Source organism: Amborella trichopoda, chromosome 3 (assembly GCF_054954075.1).
Source record: "Amborella trichopoda isolate Santa Cruz 75 chromosome 3, AtrichopodaSantaCruz75HAP2 v2.0, whole genome shotgun sequence".
In the NCBI taxonomy this organism is placed as follows: domain Eukaryota; kingdom Viridiplantae; phylum Streptophyta; class Magnoliopsida; order Amborellales; family Amborellaceae; genus Amborella; species Amborella trichopoda.
The window spans coordinates 19,208,353-19,220,563 of NC_142338.1; the positions used below are offsets into that span (position 1 = coordinate 19,208,353).

The window sequence follows — 12,211 nt, forward strand, 5'->3', positions numbered from 1 at the left end:
AATTGCTGGACTTACGCCGGTATCTTCTGAAATGCTTCAAATTTCCGGGGATACCAGTTCTGGCCTGTGGCTTCCTCTTCTCCGGCTCATTTCGCTGAAAATCCTTAAAGATACCTCCATTACACTTCACAAGCTCAAGATCGCAAACAGATTTCTCAGAACAACGAGAAATCGAAATCTCAAAATAGTCATCACCAATAGTCAAGAAGACCTTCTCCGGAATGGGGCCACCTTTAGCTTCAACAATCTTAACTTTCACAGCTTTACACACTGGACTAAAAAGGAGTCCTAATTTAGATCACAAAAAGTCCCAAAACCACCCACAATCACCTTGATAATAGCCAGATTCCACGCATAGAGAGGGATTTCGCTAAGTTCAAATCCAAAGTGATCCCTTCTGAAGAAAGGAACCATGATCTGATGGTTTCCATAAATCCAAAGATAGCAAACTTCCCCAGATTCTACAAAAATGATTTTGGAGCACTCTGCGTACCTCATCCTTGGATCGAAGTTTAAACACCACTTTGTTTATCCCAATGATCTTAACATCAGGAGTATAGGAAAGGTTCCAACCCCTTTTCACCTAGTCAGACATACCAAAAAAAACAAAAATGGGGGGTGAAAAAGATCCAGACTCAAAGAACTCCGACTTGATATCTAACTGCACCCATTTCGATTTCTCAGTAAACACAGACACTACATCACCTTGAGAAAACACAACCATCATTCCATTGCATCACCTCATGCCTCTACCCAAAATCCAGATTAGATGGAATTGATTTAGACTTACATGAGAACATGTTGATCGAAAATTTTTACATCAGTGTCGGGGTCTAGGGAATGATGGTATAGCCATCAAGAGTGGCCAAGACCAATATGGAATAGTCTATGGCCAACTGTCTGGCATATATGTCTCACGTGCACATTTTGTTGATTTGAATTCTCCAGATGGTCTCGTTGGTTCACAACACATTTTAGCTTTTGATGGCATGACAAAGGAAACTTTAGCGTGACAGTTTCTTCTCGAGAAATATGTTGTTATCAAAGGAGATTTTGGAGAAGACTGCACTATACAAGTGGCTGTGTCTTCTCTACCTTCCTCTACTTACCTCTTTCCGGTGGTTGAGAATTTTGTTTTAGAAAGAAGAAGTTGCGGCGGGTCATCGACTATTTTCTCGTTGGTTTTACTCTTGGTGCACAGAATTAAAGTGGGCAAAGCATGGTGCTGTTTGTTGATAGTTATCCTCCTTCACTCAAAGATGTACCCTCTTCTCTTCCGTTTGGCGGCAGCAAAGGGGAAACCAAGGGGGAGTCATTCCCGTTTTGACCCCCTTTTGATCGATCCTCTTGCCATTGTAATGGTAGAACCTGATGAGCTCCAGTTCCTTATCGAGAATAATCCAAAGTTTCAGCCTCTTATTAATGTTGTCGATATTCAAGAGAGCCTATTGCTAATGATGCTCCTCCCCTAAAGGTTTTTCAGGAGGAGTTTTTGGTCCATGATGAGTTGGCAGTAGTTGTCTCTCCTACGGCCCATCCTTTAAGTGTTGATTTCCATCTAGTTAGGCCCCTGATTTCCCAATTGACGTTGATAATGAATCATCTTTGGTGGAAAAAATGGTGATGGATATTGGGATGGAAGATGGTTATGACAGAAATTAAGAAGCACCGTGAAGCAAAGAAAGTGGTGATCAACAAGGTGGACTCTCCTTTGCCTCCTGTAGAGAAGTTAGTTTCTGGCCCAAAGGTGATGCCGACTATGAAGGGTAAAGGGGCGGTTTTTGGCAAGAGTAAGAAGGAATTTCACAGAAGAGTGCGGTATTCGGCTAGATTGGAGGCGCACAGAGTCCCGAAAGGTGGTTACTTGGGGCGAATGCTATTGTTTTTTGTGACCCAGTGGTGGTGGATCTTGATTCGCCTTCTTCTTCTGATGATGACATTGTTGAGGCCAATGACGTAAGGATGTTGAAAGCAGTGTGTTTTGAGGGCGGTCCTTTTGGACCAATTTCCTCTTCTTTCTCTTCTCCTTAATTTATGAATATTCTGTCTTGGAATGTTAGGGGTTAGGGGACAGTAGAAGTAAAAGGGATGTCCTATTTTTTGTTACTAAATATAAACCAATAATTGTGGCATTACAAGAGACCAAACTTCTAAGGCCTACTCTCTCTTGGGCTAGGGAAGTTTTGGGCTTAGGTGCAGTCTGTTTCTGTGAGAATGATGCAGTAGGTAACTCAGGTGGCCTTTGGGTTTTGTGGGACCCGTTGGTGGTCCAAAATTTTGAGACTATTGTGAAAAACAATTGCTTACTTTTGGGTTTCAGTGGCCCTATTTCGATGTTCTCATGGGGTCTTATGAATGTTTATGGGCCTAATATCTCCTCTTTGAAATCCGCTTTTATTTTTTAGATGAATGAGTTGATCCGTCTGTTCCATTTCTCGATGGTGATAGGGGGGGGATTTCAATCATATTAGATGGTCGAATGAGTCCTTTGCAGGGTCCCCAATCAACACTTACATGAGGAGTTTTAATTCTTTCATTGAGAGCAATGCTCTTATGGATCCTCCTATTGTTGGATTGAAGTTTACTTGATCCAATAATAGTATTGTTAATTTAGCGATGTCTAAATTAGACAGATTCTTGTTGGCTTCGGAATGGCTGGATGTCTTTCCACTAACCTCAGTCAAAGCTTTGGTTGGTCACCTCCCCAGTTTTTTGGATGCATGGTCTCTTAGGTCTGGGCTGAGACCTTTTAGATTTGATGCTAGGTGGCTAGATAATTTAGAGGTGGTTGAGCTTATTAAGAGAACCTGGCTTAATTTTGTGGGGATGGGTTCTATGGATTTTCAATTACACAAAAAATTGATAAGCGTCAAACAAAAATTGATTGGTTGGAAAAAAGATAATAAATTCGATCTTAAGGGTAAGATTGAAGGGGTTCTAACTGATATTGAATTATTGGATCTTACTGCTCAGTCATATGGAGTTCTAATTGAGCAGGTGGTGGTGAAACGTGGGGTTAAACTGAAGGAGTTAGAGGATTTGCGAAGGTCTGAAGAAATTTATTGGAAGCAAAGATATAGGAATAAATGGTTGAAGGAAGGTGACCTAAACACTAAATTTTTCCATACCATTGCTAGTACCAGAAGAAGACATAATGATATTTCGGGTCTGAATATCCTTGGGTTAGACCTGAGGAATCCAACATTGGGTTAGGACCTGCGTCTGGAATAGCCTCTGTTTGATGTATGTCTAGCATATGTTAGACATTGGCTGAACCACTAAAATGTATTCAGTTAAAAGTACAAGCTTTTCCGAGAGAATGATACAAATACGCAAGGGCAGCAACACTCCAAGCATATCTCTCAGCTTCCTAAATATCCTTAAACAATTGTAAATACCTAATTGGCCCTTGATACAAATAAAATTGGGGTTCCATTTTTATTTTATTTTTTTAAGAGAAATTATCCCATGATAAGTCAAGTTAATTTGGGAGGAGGGAAGATTTTGTACGTGATGTATTATTGGTGAATGGGGAAGATTTTGTGCGTGATGTATTATTGGTGATTGGGGTTTCTAAAAAATAGGAGTATAAATAGGATAAGATTAAATTTAGAAATTAAATAGGATAAAGTTAAATATCGTTAGTTAGGAGTATAAATAGGATAAGGTTAGATCTAGGAGGGTGGCACGTGAATTTAAGAGAGAGAAGATAGAGATGAGAGAGAATAGGATAAGGGAGATAAAATAGGAAATTAAGTTGTTTATCTTCTCTCTTTTTTTTAGTTTATTTAAACGGACATTTCCCTTCATTGTAAAGGAGATCAATGAGTTAATAAAATTTGGTATCATGACGAGATTATTTTGGGGTGGATTCCCTTACAGACCTTAAGAGAAGTATATTTTATCAACTTTTTATTTTTATTTTTCCCGTGTTATTTTCTCCATGCATCAATTAGTATCAGAGCTACATCGCTGCAGCAATTGGTATCAGAGTAAGTTAGGTCTAGAGTTTACAATGCCAACAAAAGCGAATCAAGCTAATCCTGCTCCGACTATGGATGATTGTTGGGGAGAAATTTTTACTAAAGCCCTAGAGAATTTTCAAAGTGAAGTACGCGAAATGAATCAGGAGATGAATCAGATGATGCAACACCTAGAGGATTTTCGAACTGAAGTACATGAGATTAATCAGGTGATGAATCAAAGGATGCAACGCTTGGATCAGAGGTTGCAACGGTTGGAGAATAACTTTCCTCGTGAAGAAGGTACTAGCAACCATATTAATCTTGTATAAGGAATTTCATGACAAACACAGATCTGTATCCTATAAAGTGACAACAAGATTTTAGTATTAAAATCGATCTCCCAAATTTTCATGGTCAAGGGTGTTCATCAATTGAATATGGTGTTCATTTGGCTGTGGACCCATTCCGAGTTTAGAATAATCAGCCCAACCTCCTATTCAACAATTACTCTTGGGACACAGTTACAGGCAAAGAGTCTTACATTAGTCTTGAAGATATTGAAAAAGAAATTGAAGAAAAGGTGTTGAGATGCATGGTGGGATTACATCACCAATTAGCAGATGGTGATTGGCTTCAAGCTCGAGGTCGAGCTTCTCCCAACCCAGGGAGAATGATGCAAATAAAATTGGGGTTTAATTTTTATTTTATTTTTAATAGAAATTATCCTAGGATAATTCAAGTTAATTTGAGAGGAGGGCAGATTTTGTGCATGATGTATTATTGGTGAATGGGGAAGATTTTGTGTGTGATCTATTATTGGTCATTGGGGTTTCTAAAAAATAGGAGTTTAAATAGGATAAGGATAAATTTAGGAATTAAATAGTATAAGGTTAAATATGGTTAGTTTAGGAGTATAAATAGGATAAAGTTAAATCTAGGGGGTTTATCTTTTCAATAATGGGTAAAACGTGGGTGACACGTGAATTTAAAAGAGAGAACATTGGGATGACAGAAAATCGGTTAAGGGAGATAAAATAGGAAATTTGGTTGTTTATCTTCTTTTCTTTTTTTTAGTCTATTTGAAGGGACGTTTCCCTTCATTGTAAAAGAGGTGAATGAGTTAAGAAAATTTGGTCTTGTGATGAGATTATTTTGGAGTGGATTCCCTTGCAGACTTTTAGAGAGGGTATATTCTCTCAACTCTTTATCTTTATTTTTCCAGTGTTATTTTCTCCTTGCATCAATTGGTATCAGAGTTGCATCAACAATAATGCCTGCAATGCATATGAGAAAATGGTGAAGTTGATAAGGAAGAGCAAGTAGGCACGAGTGTACCAAAAAACGTCCAAAGGGACTGCATCAGGTGACCATTGTCGAAATTTGGCCTTCAACCATGAATGTTTGATGACTGCCAAGTTACCCCTAGTGGGGACTTCACCCAAATTGGTTTTCTATAAACTCCCGATAGTCACTAATTGGACGACAGATTACATGCTCATCATCCACAGTCAGACTTAGGAGCTCATGAGCATCAAATAGTGTAGGTGTCATCTCACCAATTTGAATATTGTAATGAAAAGAATTGGTCTCAGAACATCACATCTCTGCGTTGGCTACCACTAAAGGATGGTCTATTTGACCTCACAAAGTAATCACTAAACCACCTAATCTAAACACATTCACTATTTGAGCTTGCTCATTGGTTAGATGCCAATCACACAATTGATGGGTTTTCTCATCAATTCTTATTTCTAATTTCTCTTGAAATGCAACAAATAGACAACATATTGGTCACAATACATATACATATGTTTCCCGTATGATGTTTAAACATACTACAATTTATTAAAAAATAACGAATTGATGAAAAGAGAATATGAATATATATATATATATATATGGAAGATACTACAAAACGCCTATAGGCGAAAATGAATAGTGATTTCGCCTACCCTCATCACCATCCAAATTTCATCGCACGGTCACAGTTGTATAGTAATGTTTCATTTTTCACTTTTTTTACTAATCGGAATGATATGAAATTTAGAGAGTGTACATCTTAGAGAGGCGCACCTAAAAAAAATATGAAAAAAATAATTTGTAAAATATAAATTAACCAAAATACCCTTGAAAATTTTTGGAGGTATTTTGGTCAATTTATATTTTACAAATTATTTTTTTCTTATTTTAATTAGGTGCGTCTCACTAAGATGTGTACACACGTTTCAAATTTCAAGTAATTTGAATTTATAAAAAAAAAAAAAAATTGTAACACTAACTGACAATTGTGACCGTGCGATAAAGTTTGGATGATGATGAGGGTAGGCAAAATCACTGTTCATTTTTGCTTATAAGCATTGGGAAGAGTTTTCATATATATATATATATATATATATATATATATATATATATATATATATATATATATATGTCCTTCCCAAATATAATAGTATGAAAGATCTTTATGCAGTTGTAGCAAACTTGGGCTCAGGACCTCCCGGGTATCCTCCATCTGGATGGATATGATCCATAATCACTAGAACTTCATATAGTCACCATGTTAATCATAAGATTGCATATGCAAAACTTAACTATTTAACTGATAAAAGGTTTCAACCCTATATGGTCACCGTGTTAATCATAATGCTACACTTAACTGAATAACTGATAAACAATAATATCATGCAATTAAACAAAAAACATGGTCAGTTTTAGACCATAACCTAGTACTATGAAGCTTTTGAACTCAACCTATAGGTTCATGTGTACTCTTAAAACCACAAGCATTTGTAAATGTTTAATACATGCATCATAATTTAGATACAAATTTTCATTTTTAAGATACTCTATCTATCAACAAGAAAATTCAACTTTTTTTCTAAGATATCACTATATCTATCAGGAATCTGTACTTAAAACAATCTAAGAGTATCAAAGTTTACACACAATACAATATAATGAAAAATTGCTATGAATTGTGAAAAAATGACTAAATGCAATGAAAAATCTGCCCGCATTCAAAACAAAGCAAGACAACAACAATATATGCAAATGCAATAATTAATTAGAATCTAGTATCTACGAGATGTTTCTTGTTCATTCTCAATTTAAGTTGGAAACAAGTATCCAAATCAAAAGTAGCTCAATTCCTATGAACCTCCCAACATGGGTCAATTGAAAGATCCCGGGACCAAATGTTGAATTGTAAAAATCAGTGTTTAAAAAAACGCCGAGTCGAACCGGACTCGCCCGGTTCGACTCGGAAATCGCCATGGACGGGTCGAATCGGCGAAAAAAAACGAGAATCGCCCGGTTCTAGAGAGAACCGGACGATTCTGTACAATGACTCGCCGATTCACTGTACGGAATCGGCGAATCCCGTACCAAACTTTTTTTTTTTTTTTTTTTTTTTTTTTTTTTTTTTTTTTTTTTTTTTTTTTTTTTGTAATCCATGATAGATTTTTTTGTAATACTTGATCGATTTTTTTGTAATCCATGATCGAATTGTTTTTATTTTTTTTTTGTAATCCATGATCAAATTTTTTGTTTTTTTTGTTTTTTTTGTAACCCATGATCGAATTTTTTGTAATCCATGATCGGAATGTTTGTTCTTTTTTCTTGTAATCCATGATCGAATTTTTTGTTTTTTTTTTTTTTTGTAACCCATGATAGAAATTTTTGTAATCCATGATCGAATGTTTTGTAATACATGATCGAAATGTTTGTTTCTTTTTTGTAATTCATGATCGAAATGTTGTTTTTTTTTTTGTAATCCATGATCGAATTTTTTGTTTTTTGTTTTTTTTGTAACCCATGATAGAGTTTTTTGTAATCCATGATTGAATTTTTATTAATCCATGATCGAATTGTTTTTTTCTTTTTTTGTAATCCATGATTGAATTTTTTGTGTTTTTTTGTAATCCATGATCGAATTTTATGTAATCCATAATCGAATTTTTTGTAATCCATGATTGAATTTTTTGAAAATTTGTGATTTTTTTTTTTAATCCATGATCGAATTTTTTTTTGTAATCCATGATAGAATTTTTTGAAACTTTGTGATTTTTTTTTTTTAATCCATGATCGAATTTTTTTTTGTAATCCATGATAGAATTTTTTGAAAATTTGTGATTTTTTTTTTTAATCTATGATTGATTTTTTTTAAAATTTGTTATTATTATTTTTTAATCCATATTATTCAAAGAGAAAATGAGAGAGATGATGATTCTGAGGCCACCCTATCCCAGCCATATTATTCACATATCGAGTCCCAACAGCAACAGTGTAGGGATGAGCACGACAGTGCAGGTGAGCATGAAGGATGGACAATCTTCGGGGATTTTAGATTTGGAACACAACAAAGCACTAACACTCAGAGATTTGGGAATAGTAAGATGCCTGCTAATATCGATGATTCGTTTTTAGATCGAATCAATGAATTGTTAAACAAATTCAATCAATGGCACCAACGTGACCAAGAAGAACAATAACGTCATCTATCATTTTATTTTTAGATCATATGTTACTAATTTTATGCTTTATTGTAGTCCATGTATGTTGATATACTTATTCCATGATAATTCTATATTTATCTTTTTGTGTGATGTAAATTAACTGCTGAATGGTGGTTCATGCAGGGAAAGAACATATCAATATTCGTATATTCATTCAAAAACATGAAAATTCTTAATGGAGTACCCTCATTTCTTATTGAATTTCTAAAAAATAATATTTATAATGAATTTTAATAATTTTTTCGGATTTTTTTTAAGCTATATTCTGACCGATTCACCCGATTCTCGATCCGGATCGCCGATTCGTCGATCCGGATCGGTTTTTTGGAAGCCCGATCCGAGTCACCGATCCGTTTTTTAAACCATTGGTAAAAACCCTTACATCAAATAATCAAAGAAAAACATATAAAAGAGACCATCAATATTCAATTATGATCAAAACGAATACCATTTTTTATGCCCCAAAAGTGAAACAAAACAAAGGGCACTATTATGCAGTCATGTAAATTTCCCAAAACCAAATAGCCACACTATCGCATTACATCTTCTCCTCCTAGCTCTGTCTAGCACTGGCATGACCGTATGAAGTAAAACAAAAGGCAGTACTAACAGTTATATAAATTTCCTCACAGACGCTAAAATTTACAGCTAAAAAGCAAAATTAACTCAATAGATCCTCATGTACAAATTTCTAGTTCTAAAAAAGACCTTAAATTTTTAGTTTTTAAAGACCCTAAATATCACAAAAACAAATTGTCATGCGTATCAACTGTGAAATCCATAAAATAAACCCTAAATCGACATTATATACTCAAATAAACCTAAAATCAAAATCTTATACAATCTAAATTTCTAAAATTGACCTACAAATTATAATATCATACCTTCACTACATATAAAAAATCCGTCAAATGCCTTCAAAATCCAAAAAAAGCGATCAAAATCTGTCAAAAACGTTTACTTGAAATATAATCAAAGCTATAGGGTTGGGTTTCTTATGAGAGAGAGAGAAATAAAGAGAATTGCAGAGAGTAGAAGTTTTGACCAAAATGTTTGCCCACAAAGCAAGAGTTTGGAAATGGAAAGGGATGTACACATAGTTAAAAGGATGGGGCCATTTTTCGTTTTTTAAAAATCGAAATCAAGCCCATTTCAATTTTTGAAAAATTGAAAATAGTTAGTTTCATTTTTTTTACAAAAATTGTCATGAAGTTTAAAAAACGAACATTTGTGTAATAATGGAAAGTATTACGTATTTTCGTAATAACATAAAATAAAAAGATATTTAAATAATATATATATATATATATATATATATATATATATATATATATATATATATATATATGGGAAAAGTTTATATACAGCCGAGGCTTTAAACAATCAAATTAAAGCCTACTTCAAAAATTTCACTAGACGAGGTTGTTTTGAAGCCTAAGGGCCAATTTGGATGTACCCAAAATTAGAATATTTTTGGATTGCAATAAAAAAATCTTGTGAAATGGAATTTGACCGTTTGGACAACTACATGATTTTGCCAGAATTTTAGATTGGAAGAAAAAAAAAATCGTGTCTAGGAAAAATTCACCATCCAAAAATAATAATAAAAATAAAACAGTGTAGATTGGGGCAATCTTAGCCCTCCATTAAAAAATGGGCGGTTGGATAAGGGGGAGGATAGAACTTCTATGTTGTAGGAGGAACATAGAAAGCTTTCCCATTTTTAAATGGACACTATTTTCATTCCATTAAATAATCACAAAAAAATAAAATTTGAAAATGTAATCTAAAAAGTGTTATTTCAGCCGAAACAACATAAGCCGTCCATTTTGTTAAGGTGCTTAGATCTAGGCTTTAGAATGATTTTTCTCTTTTCGAAAGTTTTAGATAGCTTTGTTATCTTTAAATGAACAATGTTTTTTTTTTAAAAAAAGGTTTTGACTTCGTTGTTGGAAGGAACTCATTTTAACCATGATAGAAATTCAATTTCTTTTTTATTTTTGGAAATTGGCTATTGGGATGAAGAGAGGGTATGCGCAATTTTTTAGGTGATACAAATGCTACAAACATGGTTTTTTAGATGTGTGGTTGCATTATATTACTATACAACCATTGCATAAAATTATTCTCTGATATATACATATATATATGGAGTGGATTCTATACGCTCACTAGCTGACCACTACAGTAAACGCTAATGGCCCAGATTGAATCTAGGCCCCTCTAACGATCACAGATGTCTGATAGTGTTTGAATTTTAGTTGTTTTTTACAAATCCAAATCACATGAAATTTTAGACATGTGTTCTTCTCATCAATGCGCACTTAATAAAAATATAAAAAAAATAATTAGCAAAAAAAAAAAATTGAGGGTATTTTGGTCAATTTATTTCATGTAAAATATTTTTAATAGATTCGTTTACTTTTGAAGAACACACACATAAAATTTCAAGTGATTTGGATTTATAAAAAAAAAGATTTAAAATTCAAACACTAACGTGCATCCTTGATCGTCAGATCGGCCCAGATTGAATCTGGGCCGTGGGCATTTACTGTAACAGTATGCCCATGGGCGTACATAATCATTATATATATATATATATATAGGGTAAACCTTACAATAGCTTGCTAGCTATAATGAATAGTATGCATGTGTAATGGGAGCTGTCAGATCTTCATCATGTGGTTTAGAATGCATATCACTATTTTAATTTTAATTTTTTTTATATAAATTTGATTAATATGAAAATTTGAATGTATATATCTAATACTATTGTGCAATATATAAAAATATAAAACAATTATTTTCAATAATTTAAAATGACCAAACTAACCCCATCATTTTTCAGGGGTATTTCGATCATTTTGTATTTTTGGATTTTTGTTTTTATATTTTTTATTCGTGTACCCTGTGTTTTAGTACCCATGTCTAAAATTTCATTTCGATCCGATTTATAGAAAAATAATTAAAATTAAAACAGTGATATACATTATGAACCGCATGGTAAAGATCTAACGGCTCTCAATTCACCTATATTACTATTTATTATAGCTGGCCAGCTATAGTTAGTTTTTTTTTTTTATATATATATATAATGAAAGATATGGGGACCATGACCTCTTTGAGAGTATGACTTTTAATAGAACAAAATGGATGACCATGATTCATGTAGTTGGCCGCAATTAATTTTGAAAAGTCTAAAATGATGATGATAATACAATGTGACTATTTACTATTGATATAAGGAGGTCACAAAGACTATTAAATTTGAAGTCGAACAGTTGAGGAAGTATAATTGTTTCTTTAGTAACCTTAAAACAAATTCACCTGATTTGATAGACTAGTAAAAAAAAAGGTTTAGACCAATACTCGCCCTCATCTTATAATAAATAGCACAAGAGAGAAGAAATGGACTTGCATGTTTTGTTCTCTTCCATTAAATTCTTTCAAATTTTTGCCAATGCAAAAGAAAGAAATATATCTAAAGAGATCATTTACTTTTAATATAAAAAAGTCACAATCATTTTCATCCTTCAAATTTTTAAATTTTTAATGAGTTAATTATGAGTGTATCATTAACTAGATTCTAAGTTCAAAACAAAAACTTTAACCTACTCCAATTTATCCAATTTGACATTGATCATTAAGATTAATTAAACCTTCTTGCATAAAAAGATAAATGGTCCTATTGCTTACAAACCTTTTAAGGAAAAAGAGAGACCGCAATCAATA

General features: G+C 33.5%; 1 protein-coding gene across 1 annotated transcript; it reads left to right on the top strand.

The window, feature by feature from the left end:
• Positions 1–2,616: 2,616 nt before the first annotated feature.
• Positions 2,617–3,213, top strand: LOC105420737 (uncharacterized). Its single transcript, XM_011625464.1, has one exon. It carries the CDS (start codon positions 2,617–2,619, stop codon positions 3,211–3,213), a length of 597 nt encoding a protein of 198 aa, XP_011623766.1.
• Positions 3,214–12,211: the final 8,998 nt, after the last annotated feature.